The sequence below is a fragment of the Enhydra lutris genome, unplaced genomic scaffold (genome assembly GCF_002288905.1).
Source record: "Enhydra lutris kenyoni isolate GAN:26980312 unplaced genomic scaffold, ASM228890v2 scaffoldscaffold47, whole genome shotgun sequence".
In the NCBI taxonomy this organism is placed as follows: Eukaryota; Metazoa; Chordata; class Mammalia; order Carnivora; family Mustelidae; genus Enhydra; species Enhydra lutris.
In genome coordinates this window covers 2586946-2612483 of record NW_019154131.1, presented here as the reverse complement: position 1 = coordinate 2612483, position 25538 = coordinate 2586946, and the positions used below count along the sequence as shown (strand labels likewise).

The 25538-nt window shown below is 38.5% G+C and overlaps 1 protein-coding gene across 2 annotated transcripts in view; it reads right to left on the bottom strand.

Moving 5' to 3' along the window:
* LOC111156570 (lysine demethylase 4C) overlaps nt 1-25538 on the bottom strand; it is a 467853-nt gene that overhangs the window by 29364 nt on the left and 412951 nt on the right. Inside the window, exons 19-20 of one of the 2 annotated variants that reach the window (XM_022517552.1) lie at nt 13662-13712; nt 11188-11358 (exon numbers count right to left, since the gene is read on the bottom strand). In XM_022517552.1, the coding sequence (XP_022373260.1) occupies nt 11188-11358; nt 13662-13712 (222 nt within the window). The remainder of the gene's footprint in view (nt 1-11187; nt 11359-13661; nt 13713-25538) is intronic. The other variant, XM_022517553.1, reaches the window with a different exon arrangement.

The window sequence follows — 25538 nt, the reverse complement described above, 5'->3', positions numbered from 1 at the left end:
ATCTCCCTGTTGACTGTTTGCCTCAGGAAGCTCTCTGTGTTCACTATATATTTCAGAAATTGAAGAATGTTGTGCTCACAACTGTGCTACAGGAAGGGTCAATTCCAGAAAATTTAAGGCATATAAAACATGCATGATCATACCACACTCAGGGTAGTATCAAGGTTTGAGATCAAAATAAAGTTTGAGCGAGGAAAGATTTTAAACTTTGAAACCTCTAATCATAAATAGCTAGTGTGCCATTTTCATTTAAAGGGGAATAGAGGGTCAATAATGAATGGTGACATTCTGATACTATGATGCAAAGCAACAATGTCAACTGTCCACAATTTATCAAAAGAAATGAAAAATTTTCATTATGTTTATATTTTCTATTAAATGGAAGTCGATTCAGCCCTACTTTAAGATTTAGAAATGATGTCACTAATATTCACAGTTTGGAGCTGAATATTCATGGGGGAGCCTGTTAAAGCCACTAGAGATATCTCCCAATAGTCATGCTCTCTGGTAGACACAGGTAACAGCCACTGCATTAATGCCATGGGTCTCAGACCTCTTTTCACAGTATATAAAATTTACTTCATCTGAACCAGTGGTTTCAATTTTTTTTCATGGCTATAGACTTCCTTCTTCAAAGAAATCATATATGGAAGCCCAAACACTAAAGGCTTGAGTTTTTACAATGACTACTACTAGAGCACAGCCCCGCTATAAGGACTGAATATTCTTTACTTGGAAAGGACATGAAAGTTACAATACAAAAGTGACTCAAATTTAAAAACAATTCTTAACACTGACTATCGATTTTATAAAATAACATACTAATTATCTACGGTATGACTTAGAATAATAAATTAACACACAAAAATTAACTCAAAATGGATCATAGTTCTAAATATAAAACCTGAAACTATAAAGTTTCTAGAAGAAAGCCTAAAAGAAAATCTTTGTGACCTTAAGTTAGCCAAAGAGTTCTTAAGACATGACACCAAAAGCATAATCCGTAAAGAACAAATTGATGTTAAATTGGGTTTTATCAAAATTTAAAACTTTGGCTCTGCAGACACTAGTAAGAAAGTAAAGCTAAGACACAAACTGGGAGAAAATATTTGTAAATCCTTTCTGGCAAAAGATTTATATATAGAATATTTTTAAAAAGACTTACAATGCAGTAAAAAATATAAGTAAAATATTTGAATAGGCCTTTCAACAAAGATGATGTCTGAATGCCGAATAAGCACTTAAAATGATGCTCAAAAGTATTAGCCATCAAGGAAATACAAATTAAAATCACACTGAGATCCTACTATATACCCGCTAGAAGAGTTATCCAAAAGACTGACAATACCAGGCTTTGGTAAGGATGAAGAGAAACCATTACTTCACATATTTGCCGGTAGGAATATAAAACTGCACAGCCACTTTGGAAAATAGTTTGGCAGGTTCTTAAAAGCTGAACATATACTTACCATTAACTCAATAATCTCACTCCTAAATATTTATCACAGAGAAATGAAAACACACATCTACACAAAGACTTGAAAGCGAATGTTCATAGCAGCATTATTCATAATAGCTCCAAACTCAAAATTATCCAATGTCCATCAACCAGCAAATGGATAAACAAAATAAATTATACTCATACAATGAAAAATTATTTAGACTAGGAGAAAAAGTGTAAAATATATAACAAACTCCCAAAGCTGAAGTGGCCTTACTAATAAGTGTTGTCTCCATCAACCTGGTCTCTACCACTGTAATGTCTGCACAGCCACCTGACTTGAAAATTGAGGAGCTTCCCAGAATCCCACAGAATAGAATGTTTCTGGGAACAGCTTTTTTCTTAGTATTTCAGACCCACTTTGGTATTTTATTTTACCTCCAGGATACTCAGGATCACTTCTACATCTATATCTTTGAATCCTCCCATGGTGCCTACCACAGCGCTGAATAAGTAGGTAAAAAAGAATGAATGTTATAGGGACTCCTGGGTGGCTCTCAGTCAGTTAAGCATGTGCCTTTGGCTCAGGTCATGATCCCGGGGTCCTGGGATCGAGTCTCGTATGGGGCTTCTTGTTCAGTAGGGAGACTGCTTCTCTCTTTGTCTGCCACACCCCCTGCTTGTGCTCTCTCTCTCTGACAAATAAATAAATAATTGTTTAAAAAAATGACTGATATAAATTGGATATTCCCAAACGTAGGGTAGATTTGGTTCATGGCATCTGCCACTCTTGGGCTTAAGCTCTATGCCAAGAAGAGATGGTGAAGTCCTGGATTAATAACATTGCCCTCAAGTTTAAGGTAGTTATTTTGATTTTGTTAGACTGGAGATGAGATGTTACATACCTTGAGCCCCCTTGGAAAAAAAAAAGGATGGGAAGGAAATACCAAGAACCTGTCTCCTGGGAGTAAGTTCCCAAACCAATCACCTTGAGATAATTACCAAAAGAGAAATGAGAGAAACACTGTCAAGTGAGGAAAGTATATATTTGAAGAAAAACGTAACTGACATTGTGCCTTCAGGGCAACTAGTTAATCTCCTGCATGAGGTATCAGGGTGATGACAAACTTTTTTCTTCGGAGGATCACCAGTGCTAAATGGAAACTGTCAATATGATGCCTGCAGAATTGGAGTCAGTGAGATACATACAATTTTTTTTTTTTTTTAAAGATTTTATTCATCCACTTGACAGACAGAGATCACAAGTAGGCAGAGAGGCAGAGAGAGAGGAGGAAGCAGGCTCCCCGCTGAGCAGAGAGCCTGATGCGGGGCTCGATCCCAGGACCCTGGGATAATGACCTGAGCCGAAGGCAGAGGCTTTAACCCACTGAGCCACCCAGGTGCCCCCAGATACATACAATTTATAAAAGCGAAAGGGAGTCCAACTCAAACAAGGGCTTCAACATTCCATTCACATGCCTAGGCTTTCATGCAAAAAGCCACATAAGAATTACACACACGTGAATAAAATCGCAGGATCTGGTAATAAGTACCCCCACTAACGTGAGACTGTTCATGAAACCTATAAAGAGCAGTTACGGCTTCAGTGAAGGGCACACCGTTTAGAGAGCTGATCGACAGATGAAAGCTGACCTTAGTTAGGAGCCCCTGCCCAGAAACTATACGTTTAGTCTTCAAAGGCACAACCACACTCTATTACTCTGAATGGTCTTGAAATTCCTTGATTATTTTTTCTAAATAAACTCCTGGCCAATATAGTAATATTCCTCTTCAGTTGGGTAGATTCTATTTATTTACCCATCAATTAATGAAGTATAATTTCTCCATTACAAATCATGTTTATAAAGGTGCAGTAGTGGTATTTCATAAACATTGAACCTCTTTATGTGTTGTTTCTTGAAGGTGTTTGAAATATTCAGAAGAATATGAAGTACTAAGCTAATACCTGATTAACTAGTTATGGACATTAAATACTTAAAAAAATTACAACAATTGTAAGAACCATATATATTAAAAAAAAAAAAAAGAACCATATATATTGAATCTATAATCATGTTAAGAGTTCCAAGGAAATTTGGTTACTTAAATTTAAAAAGGTTAGGATTTGACCTGTCAAATTTATGTAATATATAAACACTACAAGGGAATAATCTTTTGCACTTATTTTTTTTATGCAAAAATTATTAAATTTATGAATAAATCTGTCAGTTGAATTTGAAGCCTTTGAAAAGTAAACTTTAAATCAAATAGCCTAAAATCTAGGAAACAAACTGAGGATGTTAGAGGGGAGGGAGGACAGGGGTTGGGTTAGTCTGGTGATGGGTATTGAGGGCACATATTGCAGGGAGCACTGGGTATTATACACAAACAATGAATCATGGACCACCACATCAAAAACTAATGATGTACTGTACGGTGACTAACATAATAAAAAAATTTAAAAACATTAAATAAAATTAAAAGTAATAACAGATATTCTTTTACATGATAAAAGGCTTCCCAAAAGAGTAAAAGTTAATGGGAATTTGGCAAAGCCTACACCTCACAGATTCTCAGCTCCACAGTCCAGAAAGAGAACCAAGGGCACCACTCCTGAGCAGTTAAATGCCATATAGGCCATACCTGCAGGAATCCTAAACCAACCAAAGTTCTCAGAGATATCTCTGGCAAACTTCCATCATTTCTAGAAGAACTAAGACTGTCAAAGGAAGAGGAAGGTAAGGAGCATCAATCTGGAGCAAACATAACCTAGATGGTCTGGGATGGGGTGAGATTTCCACCTTACTTGAAAATCCAGAGAACCTCAAAATCTAGGGGCCAATAAGAATTTGAAAAAACTTCCCAGGATCTCATGGCATAGAATGTTTCTGGGAACAACTAAGAAGTTTATTCAACTCCCTCAAATATTCTCTTTTGCCTCTGGAACATTCAGAGTCACCCCTACACTTACTTTTGCTGAGTGGGGCCTTGTAGAATGCTGACTACTGAGCAGCTCCCACACTATGTCCATTAAAGGAGGTACAAGGTACTCTACCAGAGCTATGCTAAGTGACAGCGAGCAGAATTCCTAGAAAGGTACCCAAAAGCATGGAGGCAATAAGAATGGACTGCAGAGGGCCAACCTGCATTCTGGACCTAGCTGTATTACCACATAGCTTGAGAAGCTTGAACAAAGCTTTTTCAAAGCCTTTTTTTGGTGACCTAGCAAGTATCATGTCTGTGAAATGAGCATGAACTTACTTTGAAACAGGTTTTGTTATAAAAAGCCACTGAAATAACACTTTAAACAACCAGAAGAATACAAGCATAAATGCAGAGAATTAGGTTCTTTTATTATAAAGTCTGAAGATGCTAGGACTGCTTTACAGCAATGGGAATGGTAAGCTGGCTCTGAAATACTACATGTATGGGAATCCATTTAACTAGTAAGTAGGAATAGAATTCTACTCCTACTAACATACTTTCCAACCAAACTTCATCAAGACCAGAAAAGGGCGGCATAAACTAGATGAGGATTTTAAAGGGAAAAAAAAAAAGTTCTACAGACTGAAGTTAATATCCTAAAAATTTGATTTTGTACCAACTCTGTGTCAGGTACTTAGCTTATTCAGTCCTTTCAATAATCCTAGTGGTAGAAATTATTATTCCCTTTTTAGTGGGGGAAAAACACTGAGGTTTGAAAGCTGAAGCAATTTGCCTATTACTGAGAAAAAAATAATTAGCTCTAAGAACTTCAGTTTATATGGTACCTCCCACAGAAACTAAAGGCCATGACAATTCATCCCGAGAATCCTGAAGAGTACAGTTCCTGTGCTTATTTTATATTTCAACAGAGGCTGAAAAATGTAGCAAGTCTTTATGGAAATTTCAGTGATGGACACTTGTCAAATTTCTAAATGGTCCTGTTTCTCTTCTCACACCCAGTGGTGAATGTTATGTGTTCGTCCTAGAGCTATCCAGATCTCACCACACCATTCTCCTCCCTTGAAATGAGCTCTAAGTTCAGATGAAAGGAAGCAGCCATCATTCTCATGTCCACATGGGCATGCTAGAAGATTCCAAGTTTTAGCAGCAGCTAAAAGCAGGCCCTGGAATCACTGTGCTCATTGCCTTCTCTCAGATGGGCAACTTTCATTCCCATCAAAATAGGAGGAGACAAAAAAATTCATCAGGAAGTGTGTTGCAATTTCACAGACTGACAGATGGAGGCATGTAGCAATACATCTTTTATTACTTCCCTTGACACCTACAGATTGCATACTGAGTTTAACTGGGCTGATACACACATTCTGCAGGTGTATTGTTGAGAGCAAAAATTTTGAACATTTTCTAGCTATCAAAGAAATAATGTACCTAGGTATGGGAAGAAATTTCCTGGTAGTCCAAAGAATGTTTCTCTCTCCAAATACTCTCTAGTTATGTAATCCTAACACTGGCATTTTAATGCCTGGTAAGTTTATTTTCAAACATGGATAGGCCAGCCTGCATTAGAGGTTTCACTTCTGCTGTGTTTATAAAACAATCTGTAATCAAGAATCTACAACTAAGGGACTGCAACTTTATTCACCAAAGCCCCAGGCTGCATAAGGGACTCTATTTATGTCATACATAAATATATAGCTTGGGATGATTGAACTTGATTTTTCTCAATTTGATTTTCAAAGTTAAAAAACTGAAATTGTGCTGTATCCTTACAGCTGTCCTAGGTAGCAAATACCCACAGCTTAGAGAAGCTAACGCTCCACTAGCCAGTAACACTGATGTCATACTGCATTTGCTGAAAAAGCCTTCCCAGAAGCATTCACACCTGATAAGCATATTGTGTGGATTAGAGTTACAGAAAAACAGAAGAAAAAATCATTTTCTAGCCCAGTGTCAGATGCCAGAGGTATATTAGTGAATGAAAACAAAACTTCTCTAAGGAGTGTGGAATGTATTTAGTATTTCCACAAAATTATTGTTCTGCCACCATCAGCAAGATGTGGAGACAGCAACAAACCTGATGACATTTTTTTTTCCTCATCTGATGATTAAACTCCCCATTAGGGTGCTAGGCAGGATCCCCATCTCCTAGAGGACAGTTCTGGTGTATGGATATCAAAAGTGGAAGTGGGGGGGCACCTGAGTGGCTCAGTGGGTTAAGCCTCTGCCTTCCCCTCAGGTCATGATCCCAGGGTCCTGGGATCGAGCCCCACATCGGGCGCTCTGCTCAGCAGGGAGCCTGCTTGTGATCTCTCTCTGTCAAATAAATAAATAAAATATTTAAAAAAGAAAACTGGAAGTGGGATGATTGCAGCAACTAAGGGCCTGAAAAATGGTGCTGTGAGTATAGTTGCATTAAATGATATACAGGAATAAGTATAATTTATATGTGAATAGATTTATAACATACTTAATTATACACATTATATCTTAAAACACAACATCAAATTCCCCATCTCAAACCAGTCTAGTTGACATACTACACTACAAACGCATTTAATCATGCAGCTTTCCTCAATTTCAGTAAGAAACACAGAACCCAACCAATCCTTGATGATCTTTTAAATTTCAAAAGTTTGCCTTATAAAATCCAGGGAAAGCTAGATGATGACGAGGACAAAGTATATGGCTAACAGAGTGGATCCATAGTGTGCTATAAGCCAACCAAAACAATGTGGCTGCTTTATGGAAAAGGAAACTACACTCTGCCATAGAATCAGAGCTTCATGACAAGGTGAAGAAAAGAGTCTTTGGTCAAACATTATTCTGGGTGAGTCTCTAAAGGTATTTTGGGATCAGTTTAATATTTGAATTGATAGACTGAGTAAAGCCTTACACTTGAAATGAAACATCCGCTCTTCATGGATCTCACGCCTGCAGGCTCCCAGACTAAGACTACACCATCAGCTCTCCTGGGTTTTAGGCCTTTGGACTTGGACTTGAAACTAAACCATTGGCCCTCCTGGGTCTCAAGCTTGCCAACTGCAGGTCTTGGGATCTCCCAGCCTCCATAATCACGTAATGTCCCGTATCATCAATATGTACAATTTAAGAAACAGATGAACACAGGGGAAAGGAAGGAAAAATAAAGTAAGATAAAAACAGAGAGGGAGGCAAACCATAAGAGGCTCTTAACCGTAGGGAACAAACAGGGTTGCAGGAGGGGTTGGGTGGGGGATGGGGTAATTGGGTGATGGGCATTAAGGAGGCTACCTGATGTAATGAGCAATGGGTATTATATACAACTGATGAATCACTAAATTCTACCCCTGAAATTAATAATACACTATATGTTAACTAAATTGAATTTAAATAAAAGTTTTTAAAAATTTCATATACATAACATATATACACACACAATCTTTATATATATAGCTTCTTTATATATACATAGTTTTAACATATTTATTATATTAAATACAAACACACAACCCCTATTTGTTCTGTTTCTCTGAAGAACCCTGACTAAAACAATGCTGGAAAAACCTCTTCCTTATAGAGCGACCAAAGTAGTAAAGCTGGGGATATCTCATTCCTCGCCAAGATAACAAAAATAAATAGGCCACAGCAGCCATCAAATGGTGATACTAATAGAAAGTATGTGATATTTGGGGCGCCTGAGTGGCTCAGTCAGTTATGCTTATGGGTCTGCTTTCAGCTCAGGTCATGATCTCAGGGTCCTGGGATGGAGCCCAGCATCTGGCTCTCTGCTCAGCAGGGAGTCTGCTTCTCCTTCTCCCTCTGCCTGTCTCTCCACCTACTTGTGATCTCTCTCTCTCTCTGTCAAATAAATAAATAAAATCTTTTTAAAAAATTAAAAAAAATAAAAGTGATATTTGGAAATAAAACATGATTGAAATATTCCTACTTCTATAAGAGGCCTGGAACAAGGAACCAAAAATGCAAGTGAGCAGAAGGGGTATGGCAGAGTATTAAGGGAGACAAAATCAGACGAAAGAGAAGACCTGCTCGCAGATTATTATAATTTATTTATCCCTGCAGAAATGATCATTCATACAAATTCAGGCACATGCACCTGCTGCCCCTCCCTCGAAGGCTCGAGTTGTGACCACACACACACACAACCTACTGCTAAACCTCAAATCCTTATCAAATGTGCCACATAATAGCTAATCAGGCTATAAAGAGTTTTGCTTCTTCTTTCTTACTGACTTAAAAGCCAAGGTGCTCCTGAACAATTCTATGAATTTTAGGACCTGTGTTCTTCTCACAACGCCCACACATACTTAAAATCATCTTTGTATGGGGTTCACAGAGAGAGGAAACAGAAGGTGTCAAAGAAGAGATTTTTAGAATTTCAAGAAAACTTCCAGGATCACAGACATTCTTTTCCAATATACAAGCTAAAGACATTTTAGGAAAGCTTAAAACCAGCTGGGTATGGTGGAGTCTTGTGAAGTGAAAGGGAATTTAGGATTCATTAAAACACTACCATGGATAAAGACCTAACTATTTGCTCAGAAGTCTCCCATCCCACCCCACAACGCCCAGGAAAAACTCCTCAACTCTGCCAGCTCAGTGGTCACAGCCTGCACAAAAGAAGGCCAGTTCTTAAGTGAGCATGGACCTGGGCAGGGCTGAAAGCCAAGGCCTGGTCTCTTTCATCCTTCTCTGTTTTTCTCGCCCTTGCATATCCCCCCTCCTCCTTTCTTCCAGGGATTAAGAACAGAGGCTCCAGAGCCAGACTCTGGGTCTGAATACTCTCCCTGACACTGATTAGCTATGTGTGACCTTGGAGAAGTTATTTACCTCCTAATGCCTCAGTTTCCTCGCAGCAAAATGTAAAAAATAGTAGTGACTAGCATGTGGGGTTGTGAGGATGAAATCAGTTCAAGCACAACAGACTCTTGATGAAGTACTGGCCCGTGGTACCTGTCCATGTCAGCCTGACTAATCTTGTGGAGTCCATTCTTCTGGAACCAGCAGGTGGTAAGTTGATTTTGGTTCATTTATTGCATTTCTCACATGGTATAGAAAGTACCCATTTACCAGCCTGCCTCCCCTGAGACTGAGCAGGAATCACATGAATTCTCATTATCTTTCCCAGCACTTAGTGGTGGCACACAGCAGGCTCTCAGTAACTGTGGATTGAGTGCTTCAAGACACTAATTCTAGGGCGCCTGGGTCCTGGGTGGCCCAGTTGGTTAAGCATCTGCCTTCGGCTCAGGTCATGATCCCAGGGTCCTGGGATCAAGTCCCACATGGGGCTCCCCCTCCTCTGTGGGGAGCCTACTTCTGCCTCTCCCTCTGCCTGCCACTCGGCTTGCTTATGCTCTCTCTCTCCTCCCTCTGTGTCAAATAAATAAATAAAATCTTAAAAAAAAAAAAAAAAGAACTAATTCTAATCAGGAGAGCAAGACACCTAGGCTGCTGATTATGAACGGCAATGGCAATGCAGTAAAGTGAAGCTCCAGGTAGAATTCTGCAATGAAACACAATTCATCCTTTGGCTGTATAATCAAATCCTTGGATTTCTTTATTTGTCTAAATTCATGTGCTTTAAAAATGTTTCAAATAAGGTCACTTTGTTTACATACTTGTGCCTCTTAATGGCATAGAAAAGTAAGCATAACAAAGCTGACTGAATCAATGTTACTTTTGCCCCAGGAGAACAAAATTCAAGAATATTCAAAATTCAAGAATTCAAAATTCAAGAAATATTTATGAGCAATCTCCTACAGTTACATTTAATTATCAATTGCACATAACACATAATTATTAAAGAGTAATTAAGAAATGTCCTTCCAAGTATAAACAAGAGCAAGCATCAACAGACCCAAGATAAAGCAGAGTTTACAACAACATTTTTGAGGCCTGGCTCTCCCCAAATGACATTTCTCTTAACTACAAAAGAGAACAAGATGACCACTAGAATAACCCTGGTCTCAGGTATGTGATTTGAGCTCGGTTTTAAAAAACCTTCTGTGGATAGTATTCTTCTTGTGAAACATCCTATTGAAAAGCCTGTGAGACACGTTCACTAGTTTCTCTAAGTCCCAAGGTGTTAATGGAGGGGACAGAAGAAGAAGTAGACAGACAGACATTAATATGCACACACCTACTCCTCCTATCTAGACCAGACCAGTTAAGAAGATCAGTAAAAGTCACCATCTCTTTCCTGTGTGACTTTTGTTATTCCCATATGACACATGCACAGAGGTTTCTGTTGAATCACAGATATCACTGTTGGGTCAGATTAATAAAAGCCATATTTTCCAGTTAAGCACAAGGAAAAGGAGGTAATAAAAGAATTCAAATATGCTCATGCTCTGTAACAGAAAAGAATAGGTGAATTTGCATTTTATGTTTCCTGGACACATACACTTCTCATTTAATTAAAAGAATTTGGGAAGATGAGTCTAAGTTCATATGACGCCTATGAAGAACACTGAGAACCTCCTAGAAAATAATACTTCTTTGTAGTGCCAAAAAGCACACCTGGATCAAATGTTAAGTGAAATGAGTTACTCCAAAAGCCAAAAGCAGGACAGCTGAAAGGTATGGCTGGTTTAGTTATACAAAAATGAACTGGGTATGGACATTGGGGAGGGTATGTGTGATGGTGAGTGCTGTGAAATGTGTGAGTCTGATGATTCACAGACCTGTACCCCTGGGGCAAATGTTAATAAGTTAAAAAGTTAATAAGTTAACTTATATTAATAAGAAAAAAAAGAAAAGAAAAAAAATGAACTGGGGAGCAGGGACCCCAGGAATTTACTTACCACTATATCCTCAGGGAATGTGTCTCTGCTGAAGGAGCCATCGTCAAACACGACCTCATAGAAGGTCTGCGATGTCACAGCAATTACCCTGCAACTATAATAGCGGGTGTTCCGATGCTTTGTGATGACCGTCTGCCCCACAGAGATACCCTTCTCACCAGCCTTGGACTTCTAAAAGAAGAGGCACAGAAAAAGAGAAAAAAAACAGGAGAAAGATAAAAGGTAGGGACAGAAAATAAAATATATATTTATTTAGGAAAAAAATTCACGTGCTCATGATATGTATTTTTAATTTTTAAACTTTTTATTGGGGAGTAATTTCAAACTTAAAGGTTACAAGTATATGAGTAGTACACAAAGATACCTACATACTATTGACCCTTTACCCAGATTCATCTGTTATCTATCAATATTTTTAACATTTTGCCATTTCTTTTTTGCATATTCTGTCTCTATTTTATATACATGATATTTATATATTAAAAATTGTGTGCATATATATATATATATATATAGTCCACCCAGAACAATTTAAGAATAAGCTACATATATCATGGGCTTTTACTCCTAAATACATCAGTTGTGTATTTTCTAAAAATTAGGATTTCCCTTTACATAACCACAGTATTGTTATAGTTACTAACTTCAGTAAATCTAACATGGATACAATACTTTAATCAACAATGTATGTTCTAATTTTGTCAACTGAGCCAATAATGATCTTCATGGTTTCTCCAACTCCCCCACCCCACCCCTGCTCTCAAGTGCAAGATCCAATCAAGTCAGGTACTGCACTTTGCTTCTGCTTCTCTTTAGCCCCTTCTAATCTGGAACATTTCCACAGCCATTCTTTGTCTTTGTGATCATGAGTCCTACTTCTGAAGAATACAACACTCCCTCTCCCTCCTTTTTTAGTTGAGCATTTGCCTGATGTTTCCTCATGATTAGGGTTAGTGTTCCTGATCAGAACACTACAAAGATAATGTCATATTCTTCTCAGGATATCACTTCTGGAGGCACATGTCTGTCTCTCTGCTCTCAATGGTGATCTTAATTTTGATCCTAAACAAACTGTAGTCCAATCTCTCCACATTACAATCACTGTTTTTTCCCTTACAACTAAGAAGCAATATGTGGGAGAAACTTTAATACCATGCAAATATACTGTTCCTAAATACATCTGCTTAGGTTTAGCATCCATTGATGAGCTGTGCCTGATCCAATCTTTACTGTGATGGTGGCGATATGCTGTGTTCTGCTGCTCTGGCACTCCCTCCACATATACTAGCTGGCACTTGGCATCTGTAAAGCAGGAGTCTCCTACTCTCCCCACATCTTGCTCTTATGTGGGAGAGGAGAAGACAAGGTAGAAGCCTGTAGAAATGGCCTGGGGTCAGACTATGGGGGTGGGGTGGGGAAGGGAGAAGGGCAATTCCTTTGCCATCCTAAGGAGTCAGGACATTATCCTATGGGCCTAAGGAAGGCACTGAGAGGTTTAAATATAGAAGAAAAGTGATCCAGGTTTATATGGCTATAGGTGAAGAAGGTGAGTGGGGAGCTTATTACACCTGGCCAGGTGGGAGATGAAACCTTGGAGTAAGGAACTAAGGACAAATGCTCATGATTTGGATGGAGGGGCGACGCCCTCCCAACAAGCATGTTCCTACAGTCTCCTAGTTGTAGAGTGAGCTCTGACATCTAGTTTCTCACATGCCTAACAAAACAAAATCATTCCCCAGTGACTGCTGGGTTGTTTGGGGAATAATTAGGTGTATAACATCTAATAGTTATAGTCAGTTAGGTGTATAAACATCTCAATAAAAGACAACAGTAAGTAAGTGCACTATGTTTGAAGTAGAAAACATTTGTTTTGTTTATAAGTTTTCTTTTTGTTTTAAGTTTTCTGTTTATTTGTTTTAGTAATTTCTACCCCCAACATGGGGCTTGAACTCATGACCCCAAGATCAAGAGTGGTATACTCTTCCAACTAAGCCATCCAGGTACCCGTGAAGAAGAAATCATTAATAGCTAGGCCACAGTATGTTAACGTGCTGAAATAATTACCTAGTTTCCTATTTCATTTCTTCACCCAACCCCTTCAAATATATCTAACCTTTCAAAGTAAGAAAACAACTCAAATGTAATAATGAAATGTGAATAAAAGCACAGTCTGTAGTGATATAACTCCAAAATTGGGCCCATGACTGTTCCTTAAGACTGTACCATTTACAGCTAACCGTAGGAGGCAAAATTTACAACCTGTGTAACCATACATCGTGGCCCTAAGTGTCAATGGCAGCACTTTCTGCAGATGTTGTCCCTCTCTGTCAAACTGACTTAAAAACTCATGCTCAGGACTGCAAGTACTGTATTTCATTATGGTATTAGTTTCTTTGTGCATATTTTATTAAAATTGGAATTAACCCTGTAAGGAAACAATGGTTTGGATTTGAATTCTAAGCTCTGCTACTTACTAGCTGTGTGATCTTGTGATCTTGAACCTTTATCAGCCTCAGTCTGTTCATCTGTAGAAGGGATAATACTTACATTAAAGGTTTGCTATAAAAACAGGATAAAGTACATCAACTACCTAGACTCACGGGCAACTGGTTCTTAGCAACTGTTAACTGGTTTCATTTTTGTAAGTGGAGAACATACCTAGGACGCTAGCCCCAGGTTAATAAGCCACTCTTTTCTGCTGTCCCTCAGTAATTGGCATGTATGACTGCAGCACCCTGATTTCACATAACAAGGCTGAATCAAGCCCCAAACCATCACTGCCTTGCTCTTTACTTCATCTACTTCTGATTCTAAGTCTTGTCAAACGTGGCCACAAAGCTATGGTACTTAGGAAAGAAGGCATAGGAGGCCTCCTCCCCTACCCCCCATGCTCAGAAAGCCTGTGTTTGCAACTCCCTTAAAACCCTGCCCAAATTACAGTTTCATTGACTATTCCTCCTACAGCAGAATAAAATCCATGCATCAGCACGAGGCATACATGCCTTTTTTTTTTTTTTTCCTACAGTACCCACCACAGCATGTATAACACTACTGCTGCTGGATGAACAACAAATGAACGAATGAAAGAAAGAATAAATAATTTTTAAAAATGAACAAACTGTGAGAGTGGGTACAGATATATTTTCAAAATGGGAGAAGACTGATTCTAATTCATGGCCCAGAAAAGGGAAAGGAAAACAAAGGGGAGTTGTAGGAAGATGTTACTCTTTCTTGGGGTGGATAGGCATGTATGTGGGTGGGTGGGGAGAATAAAGAAGGTTTATGGTGAAATTCACAGGGTCTGGAAAGTGGAAGTGGTCAGTCAGGGAAAGAGAAACACAATATCAGATTGATAGAGAAAAGGTTGACTCTAGATTATAACCACCTTTTTCTTATATAGGACCTGAAATTTATGCAAACTAGCTGGCTGGGAAGATGGTCAACACACAAATTAAATGCCTTCATCTAAATAAAAATTTCCATGAGCTTTAGGCATGACATTTCATGGGAGTACTAAGGAAAAAAGATTTTCCCCATAATGCTATTTTGATAGGCTTTCTGATTTATTTTTGCAGGGAAAATTTATTGACAAGCATACCCATAACTGATTATACATTCTCAAAAATATTTCCTGTCAGAAAAGCGCAAGAATCTATTGATGTTAACATTGTCATTTCTAGAAGACAGACGTTATGCAAGAGGTTCCATCAGATTATAGAAATGGCTATGTTATTTTGAAGATTAGTACACAGGCTAAGGCTGTGGAAGTTAAATTTCCTTTAACATGCACTAAGCAGAAATGAAGAGTGGTTTAAGGGAGAAAAAAAGCACAACTTCTTTTAAAGAAGGCTAGAGCCACTTTGAAATGCTGCGGATGGGGAAAAAATGTTAAGTAGGAAAATGTTAACAGACATTTCACAAAAGCATGAGAGAGTTTTGGGGGCACAATTACATATGTAGAGTTACCAACACACATCCATATACCTGAGTTAATTAAATTCTCCCAATAACGCTGTGACATAGTTATTTTCATTAAATAGATGAAGAAGCTGAAGTACAGAGTCAAGGACTTTTCCAAGATCTCAGAGATGGTGAGAAGCTAACATGGGGCTCAGAGGCAGGCACTCTTCTATCTTGAGTGCCCTGGTATCATCAACCATCAGAATAAATGTTGACAAAAATCAGAGGAGAAATAAAACCTACCAGGAAGTGGACCTAATGGAATTCACACACTTGCCTAAAGAAGTTACATTTTTCTTTTCCTTTCTTTTCTGATTTACTGAGTACTTCCTTTGTTCTACATACGCACTGAGAAATTTCTCAGGTAAGAAATAATTTTATCTCCTCAGTATACTCAATTCAACTAGCAACTAGGATTTGGAGTCTATCTGGATATGAAAAATGTAGAATGTATAATTGCACATATAGTCCATTTTTCCATATGTACATGTAACACACATATACACACTGTGGTAAATTGCAAAAATACCCATAATCTTTACTCCTTCTTGTTTTTGCATCTGCTGCAATGAGACCTTGAAGCTCCTTCTATCAAGAGCTGGACTCCATTTCCTCACCCCTCAAATCTGGGTTCGTCTTGCAAACTGGCCTACCTAGGCCAAAAGAATACAACAGAAGTATGCCAATCCAATGCCTTTGCCCAAGAAGCCTTGCACCCTTCTGCTGTCATTTGAACAAACTCAATTATCCTACTGACAGATGAGAGATCACATGGGCCAGAAGTCACATCTGGGGCCCTAGACATGAACCCAGATAGAAAATGGTAAGCAGTTCTACAGCTGACCATAGATGAATGAGGCAATCTGCTTGGAAGGAAAGAACCACCCAGCTGAGCCCAGCCTAAATGTATGACCTACAGAAGCACCAGCTACAGTATTCTCATTATTCTAAGCCACTACAGTTTATTTGCTCTTTCTTGTACTTCTCTGTACTTTCTATTATGTGTTTATTTAATTATTATTGAAAACACTAAGTGTAATAAAATATAAGAGCCTTGCAAGTTTCTAAATTCTCTAAATAACAGTCAGGTCTACTTAACTGATGTGCTCAAAAAAAGCTGAAGTCAAATTATCTAATAAGAAAAGACAATGCTCTCATTTATCTTTCACTTAAATAAAAGAAGGACCTAAAATGTACACTTTGTAAAGTAGAAGGACACATAAATTTAGTTAAAAAATTTCATCTGAGTTAACTTCTATTTCTTATATTTAGGCCAAATGTGATATAAAAAAAGGCATTTTTATTTTGTTCTTAATAATCATTACTGATTCCTAAGACATATTGTTTCAGTAAAATGAACACATTTTGTTCTCAGGTTTGGGGTTCTATTTTAAAAAACCAAGAACAGCAACAAAATAAAAACAAAAACAAAACCCCTCAACAAATCTTTCTGGGACTCATTATTATTATACCTGTCTTTCCTATCATACTAAGTCACCTATAAGGGGCAGCACAAATAACAGGATCCAATTGTTTACATGTAGAAGAGTTCTCTCCCCACTATGTTGCTTTCAGATGTGGGCTTAGAAAGGAAACAGGCCCTTCTTAGATAGCTCTCTAACTTTCCTAAGACTCTACTGATGTTGAAATAAATGGCCACACTTGGCCGGGGGTGGGGGGGGAGACTGCTAACTATCAATGATCACAACCTGAGTAAGGAGAAACAGATGTTCCTAATACCTGGATTGGCTCATCAAAGGCACACCAACATCCAATAAGCTAACTACAAAAAATTTAAAGAAAGAAAAAAATGAAAGAATAGGGAAAGAAGGGGACAAAACAGGATGAAAGAAATCACCATTACCTGACAAGTATACTATGGCCATAAATTCCAAGCCAAAGAGCCAAGAACCAACTAGCAAGTGATGCAAAGAGGAAAAGCAATGCAAGGATGGACTTAGAAAAAAGTGACACTTAAGCAATTACTGAGTGCTCCTTATAAGTAAGACACCTTGCTAGGTGCTGAGGATTAAATAAAAGAATGAGAAAGTCCCTTCTCTCAAAAGCTGGTAGGAAAGAGAGACATAGTTGACCAAAATGCAAAGTATTAAGAATGCCCAGTTGAAGGCACAAAGGGACCCTTCACAGACTTCACTACAGGGAACTTCTGAACCAGGTTGGAGGGAGCCAGGAAGCACTCATGTACACACGTCAGGAAGGCAGTCTCAGAGTCCAGTGATTAATGCCATGAACTCCTACCATTGGCTACCTTGTGAGCCTGTGGGCACCTATTCAGAACGGTGGTTTTAAATGCATAAAACAAAACAATGAAAGATTATAGAAGAAACTAATTGAAATAATACTGAAAAAACAAATTTGTGGTGCAATATCTTTGCTTCTTTAATAATGTATTAAATACTAATATCTAGTGGCAGGTCTAATAACTATTATTATCCTACTTTCAAAGTTGTTGAAGAACATAAGCAATATTTTGAAATCTCTGTTACAATGGTAATGTGATTTCTACTGTGGACAGAGTTTCAGAAACTGCTAATGCCACCACTGCCTCAAAAGTGACAGATTTGTTAAATTCTAGCTAGAGTTGGTGGAATACAATTATAAATCTCTTCTAATCCGCTAACAGACAAATTTTCCTTGATATTAAAGTATAAAAAAGATTTTATCACCTGGAATATTTAAAGGCACTAACAACCTTATAAAAAATTACAATATTATTTATAGAATGGTGCTTATATATACTGAAGATAAAAGGGCACAGTGAAATGAAACTCAAAGGAGGCATCCCTGTGAAATTACGGAGGCATTATGGCTAATTCTGGGGTGACCTAAAGTGACACAAGAACCTAACTTAAGTACTGAGGTTGGAACGTGCACTGCATTCTCCAATATCCTCTCTCCCCATTGGGTTTTTGAGAGCGGAGAGCAGTTAGTTCACATAAGACCTCTAAAGCAAAGATTCAGGAAGGAGTCCTGTGTGGCAGAAGGAAGGAAGATTCCTATACTTTACCAAGATGGATCTTCTCTGATCAGACCCAGCCAAGTCTCAGCTGCACATACACCTTGAAGAAGGGTCACCCACCATCTGATGAGATGAGTGATGGTCAGAAATGTCATCTTGGGAAAATCCCTTGTGGAGGCCAAGAAAAACAAGGCTGTACCCACCTCGAGTCTAGCCCTGACATAAGTACAGCCATCTTGGCAAAGCAAAAGCTGGCACCTTGCACCCCCTCTCCACCCGGTCCTCTCCCCTCGGTACTATGTGTGACATTCCTCAGCCACATCTGGCTGCCCTAAAAGAAAAACAAATAGTTAACTTGCAGAGATCACAATCCTGCAAGACAGGAGTCTCCCTTGGTTTACAAATGTCCTAGAGATTTAATAATAGCACAATTTCCAGAGGCAAATAACTCAGTTCCCCAAGCCCTAATGTTGCCCTCCCCACCATAAAACTGAAGGAGGCTGAGGCAGAAGGAAATGGAAATAAAGTTAAATTTCTTCTAAACCCAAATGTCACTAACAAGGGCACTTGATAGGAGAAGTGTGAAACTTTATCTCTAAACCTCCAAGATAGTGTCAGCAATCATTCCCAAGCATATGACCCACTGATATACATCTAAAGGGTCTCACGAGAAAATTTTTATTACTGGTAATGAATAACCTTTCTCCCAACAATAGCTAGCCCCTCAAGGTCCTGGAGACCTTGCTTCCAAAATTTCTTAGAGACTTACATCATCCCCTTTGTCCTCACCCATCCACGAGTTCACCCCTACTCTGCCTTTAAAAACTCTGACTGTAATCTGGTTCAGGGTCCAAGTCCCTACTCCCTGCGTCGGGTGTACTTGGGCCCAAGCTTAAGTTTGTCAAATAAACCCTCACGTAATTGCATCAGTGCTTGGCTCCTTGGTGGTCTCTCAGACGCGAAACTCGGGCATAACACCCTGACTGGGTTCTCCATCTATATAATAATGTTAAAAATAGTGTAAATCTGAATATAATCGTGTATGCAAAGCCAGCAAAGCTGGAGAAGTAACTTCTCCAATGAATAGGCCAAAATGGACATTCCCATTTCTCTCCAGGAACTCCTTTACCTTCTCAACTTAATTATTTCTCCCTAATTCCTATGATTTAATAACCCATGAGATATTATTATTGTATTTTTTAAGAAACCATTTTATAAAAATCCCTAGAGGGATCTGAGTAAATAAATTAATACACACTATTCTTCTTTTACCAAACTCATGCAGTAGAAGTCACTCATATAAATTTACCTTGTATAATGAAAGCTTTCTTTGTAAAATTACAGGCACTAGGTAAAAATCTTCTACCCAGAAATATCTAAATCCCTCAGGCTTCATGAAGAAATAATTGCTCTAATGGCAGAAATGCACATGCAGACTCATTAAAAATTTCGCAAGTATTTAATTTTCTACATGTATGTTTGTTCATGTGTACTTTTATTTCTTGTGGGTTTTTAAGTACAAACATATAATACAGTGGGAAATGGTGGTAAGCAGTTTTCCAGAAGATTCAAGGTCTTATTCACTTTAATGTCTATAGAAGATACTGAGAAAAAATTAATTCTTTTACATTTGAGTCATTAGCTCACATCAGAGGTCTTGTTTGGTAGGTATGTGAAGAGGACTGGGACAGAAGAAACATCTCTAGATGCTCACTCTGTTAATGTAGGAAACTCTCAACAGGTCGGCATCCCCTGCTTTTTATTCTGAATAGTAAACAACTTACTTCAAAAACAGCAGAGAGGAAAGTTCACATCAGTTAGACTGGTGGAGTTGGAGGAGTATGGAAGTCTCCCACTGCTAAGATGGAACTTGACACGAGCAACTCCTAAGTCATGTCCAAACTCATTAGTTGCTAGTGAACATGGGAGTCCCTGGATGCCTGCCCCAAGAAGCTCTACCTTGGGCTTTTACATTTCAGGGGCTATTCAGGCTTCTTGGGTAGCAATAATAGAATGTGGAGAGAACTACAGGTACAACAAAATCTCAATCATTCACAGCAGGCTCTGTAGGTGTAGAAATTAACAAGCTGATTCTAAAATTTACATGAAAATGGAAAGAAACTAAAATACTCAAAGTAATCTTGGGGAAAAAAAAAACAATGTTGGAGGAATTATAACTTGGAGGGAAGGAGAAGGAAAAGTAATGGCTCAACTATAAGGTAATACAACTTAAAAATTACCTCAGAGGGGCATTTTCAATAGAGAGAAGCAAGCAAGCATCTCTAAATGGTATTCTTCCCAAAAGGACTTCTGAATCTCAACTACAGTTGGGGAATGGGTTAAAAATAGCTAAAAATAGATGCCAAAAAAAAAATAAATGTTCTTATCAAGGAAATCCAAAGTAAATCAGACTAATTAAATGGTTTTATAGTTTTTCTGTGCCACCAAGAAGGAAACCCAGGTAAATAATGACACCATATAAACTAACCCAAGCCATAGTCTCCAGTTGGAAAAGTGACTACCAAAACAGTAATCTAAATGAAATGTCACATATGCTCTGACCCTATGACCTGGTGAACCTCTCTGAAGTGCAATTTTATCATCTATAAAATGTGTACAATCATAATACCAGGGAGGTTGTGACTGTGAGGACCAAATGATATAATGTAGTTATGTATGAAAGGGCACAGTAAACTACAGAAGGCACTGTACAAATATTAGGTGTTACATTAAATTTTATTCACCTTATCTACTTTGATACACTGCTCCCAACAAAGGAGGATTGTCCCCCTGAATAGAAGAGAACATCATGGTGGGATAGGCAGTTGTGGTTCCATAAAGATACAGTAGTTATATTAGCATAAGCGATGGGGAGGAAGAAAGGAAGAGAGAGGGGGAGCAAGAAAGGAGGAGAGAAAAGAGAAAGAAAGAAAGGGGGGTGGAGGAGGGAAGAGAGAGAAAGACACAGCAAGTGAGAGAGTGAGAGATTAATCTAAAGTGAAGCTTCCTAGCCTTCTTTTGAAATTGCAGGAGAAATAGCCATAGGGACAGTTGAAGAAAAGCTGGTCAAAAGTTTTCTACTGCCCATCACAACAGGAGAAGTGCAGAATCTGCCTAGCTACCTCACCAATGTTAATCAAAGAGGACAAACCCATAAAATCTTCCCATTATTAATCAAGAAAATATCCACCTACCTATCTAGTGTTAATTAAATTCATCTATGTGCCTAACACCATGCTTGAAAGAGAAATGTGTGGGGTGCCTGTGGAGGCAGGAAGGGATGGCAAAAAACTGAGAGGTTCCAGAGCAGGAAGCTTTCCTTTCCAGTTTCATGACTGTAGCCCCCATGTTCTCTTAAATATCACCTAAAGTTAATCTCTGTGGTCCCCACAGCCTTGGCAAAAGCTACTTCTCAGTATCTGGTAAGGGCACCAGTCTATTCCAAGCACATGACAGATATATATAATAATAGATATCAAGGTAAAATTAGAAAATATTGAATACAAGGGTTTGGAAATTTTGTATTTTCTTCTAATTCCTGAGAAATGTATGAGAAAAGGAGGGACAAACTTAACCAAAAGCCTTATCTAGTACTCAAGGAGGACAAACAAAATGGAAAGTAACTGATTGCAACTGATTAGGATATCTAATGCCCACAAAAAAAGAGCATTTCATTCCTTTGCCTCCTGCCCCATTCAAAGGCTTCTGAACGCCAGATCAACTCAGTCACAGCTCAGAGAAAAACTAAAATAATGCTTTATTTAAAAATGTAGAAAGAGTAATGTCTTATATTTCTTCAGATACTGCCCTCTAAAATTTCACAGATCCACTACACATGGTGGGGGATAAACAGAGAGAATCCATGATATCTCACAAAGAAAACAAACCAATTTCAGATAAAGAATGGTCAAGGAGGGGGCGTGCCTCAGTGGGTTGAGCATCTCACGCTTAGTTTCAGGTCAGGTTGTTATCTCAGGGTTGGACTCTGTGCTCAGTGCAGAGTCTGCATGGGACTCACTCTCTCTTTCTCTCCCCAGTTGCTTGCTCACATATGCTCTCTCCCTCTCTCAACTAATAAAGTAAATGTTAAAAAAAAAAAAAGGAAATAAAAGAAATGGTCAAGAAACCACCTAATTTTGCCTAGAAAGAAAAGAAGTGCTGATTTGCAGCTGTGAAATCATCAGACCCCAAGATGGCTACCAATATCCTGTGTAAAAGGACAAAGAAGCTGGATAACCCCAGGCTGAGTGGCTTCCTGCCAAGAGACCTCACAAGGGCTTTTTAGTTAATCCAGAGTTTTATATATCATGTTTGTTCAAAGTGGACACGTAATGTTGACCTAGAGAGTAGATTTTTAGATAGAAATGTTGGAACTCTTTTAATTGCCATTTCTACTGTTCATAGTAAATAGTCTTAAAAAGTTACATTTTCATTACATTTTGTCAGTATCTATGGATTTCATTATGACTATGACATCTAATTGCTGTTTTCTACATGAAAGAATAGAGAAACGCTGTCTCTTACGCTTTACAAGATACGGGAATGTCAAATAACCCTTTCCTGTTGTCTGTCTGTTGACACATTCCATTTGTATTTCTCCACCACATCCGTGGTGCTTCACTCTAATGCCAATGTTAAAATATGGGATTAGTGTCACTACTTAATTTTCTTAACAAGCTATCAGACAATAATGCATGCTTCAATTATTTTCTTTTTAAAAAACAATTACAACTTGTTGAAAAGCTTAACATTTTCTGGGTACTGAGATATATCAATTCTGTGAAAATGTGAGCAAGCATTTTACATGGAAACACACCTTACCTATACTGAAAAATGAAACCAGGTAAGTGGTTCTTGGAAAGACTTGATTTCCTCAGTATCTGTAGTCCCTGAAGTTGGCAAGTATCAACTGTGCCATGTAAACATTCCTTCATGCAGTACAAGCGTGATGGGAATAACAGAACCAAGGAGGAAACCAACAATGACATGTTTCTCCTGGGGATTCTGCTGAGTCTGCTTTTGTGATAAAAACCAAGATGCACCAAGATGCATCTCTTTCTTGATTTTTTTTTAAAATAAAATCAGGATTCATTTGTAGTTTTACAAGGCCAGAATAAAAAGTTCAGCAATACATTCTTTTCTGTGAAGCCACACATTATCACACATTTTGAGAGAGATGAATATAACCAAGGCTGTCAGATAAGAGATCTCCTACTAATCAAGACTCTATAGAAGGTAACTATTAACACTCACCTTAAAAACACGTAAGGCCTCAGCCCCCCACATGGCTTCCAAATTATTTCAGGGGCTGCTCGGGCCCTCAGGAGCAAGTATTGCCTATATGCAAAATAAATAAGGTGTCCCACAAAATATATGCTCTAACATTTTTTCAGTGCATTTGGATATTTCCAGGAAAGACATTTGAGATACTGTTCTTTTATCCAACCAGATTAAAGGATCAGAAATAGAAGTCTGGAGAAAGGCTACTCTAGGGGAGGAGATATTTTTCTGAACCCCCTGGGACCTGACTCTGCTTTCTACTCCTGGATGATGATGTGGTTTGCTGACCCTGTATCTGATTCAAGAGATGATTGCTTGCAAGAATTTCCTTAAATGGAAGGGCCCAGACTCTCAAAAGTAAATATTTTTCTAGAATGGACATGTAAATCCTTAATACAGAGCAAATGTATGGTCACAAAATATGACTTTTATTCAGACCCAACAGCAGCCAACTCCATGCAGACACTGCCACAACTCTGTAGCCCCTCATAGGGAACAACGTATAAGAGAAGCACCACTGGCATTCAGCCTCTGCTCTGCCTGCATGGTCTCCCCATTCTGATCAGTTTCTGTATCCCTGCTGATTAAAACTTGAATAGGCAATGGAGGCATCTGTTCTCTCTTCCCACAGATTAAAAATCCCTGAAGCACTTCAGTTAGTATCAGAAATCTATCTAAAACGCCTGCAGATGATGCCTGAACTGCGGCTGGTGCAACGACCCTTCCCAAGTGGCCAGACTTGGAAAAAGATCTGGAGAAGGGGGAAGGACAGATGAATAAGCTGAAGATGGCTCAATTCGAGGCACAAGAGCCTCTGGCCCAGAGTCTATGAGGTCCTGTGGGAAGCTTCTGGGGATAGTATCAGTGGAACCTCTCCTCTATGCCCCACAGCCAGGGCCAGTGACTAAATAGCAGGGTTGTTCTACCTTCTGCTGTGGGTTCACTCAAGCCCTTTTTCTCCTGACAAAAAAGCATGGCAGAGAGAAGCTCTACACTCACTGATCCCCACCCTTCCTATGGAAATGGCTACAGAAGTAGAAGGAGGAAGCTAAATGTGGGGTATTGAATAGAGGGCAGAAAAGTATGAAATAGGACATACTTTGTTTTCTTTATAAAATTAAGAAAAATGATGTCTTCACTGGTTTTACCTGATAAAGTGAACAAGAGGACAATTCCTTCCAAAAGTAAATATTCTAAAATGTCTGTTCTAAATATTTCTTCTCCCAGGCAAACCTGGTGTTAACTTTCTCACCTGGCATACATGGATTGAGATCTCAACTAAACATTTCTATTGATGAAAGGGTAAGGGGTTTCTTTTATTTACTATATATTTGATTGAGGAAGACTGATCAGACTCGGGCCTGAATCACTGTAGTCTTTTTTTTATTCCTTGTTAAGAATTTTTTACTCCAGATCTTTTCTTGGGTTAGAATTCTGGTTTTCAATCTCAGTGCAAAGTCAGCAGGGCATGTGGAAAATAACTTATGTAGAATAAAAAACCATATACAAACACCAGGTAATTATCCATAAGTCTGAGAAGAGTATGTCGGTCATAGCAAATGTAACTGAACAGAGAGGGAGTTAGCAATATCTAAACTCTAATAAGAAAAACAACATCCACCAAAACAATCCTACTGCCGACAAAACACAGACACCCAGATCTGGGAGATAGGAAGAGACCATTCAGATCATTGTTAGATGAGTGTTAGCTAAATTCTGGTTCTCTTCTTTAAAAGATTGGGAGAGAAACTAAAAGTGGACAGAGTTGAGCTACACAACTGAGCTCCAGACTAAAGGAGGGAAAATAAAAAGGGAAAAGAAAGGATGGATTCAATCCATTGCTGAGTTTGATATGTCAACCCTGTTGGAGCCAAGGCAAACTCACTGGCATTAGAAGGGCACACTTAGAGCAGACAAAACTCATAGCTGTAACCTCCTCTGTGAATTCTACCTGACTGCCTTTAATAGAGTTAGCAGCTTCCTTCTTTGAGTTCCCAGAACATCCTTATCTTTATTTAGCCTATCTTATTATGGTCATAGAGCATAGTAGCTAAGAGCCTGGGCACTGAATCAGGTTGCCTGGTTTTAACCATTCTTCCCTTTACTACCTATGTAATATATAAAGTTATAA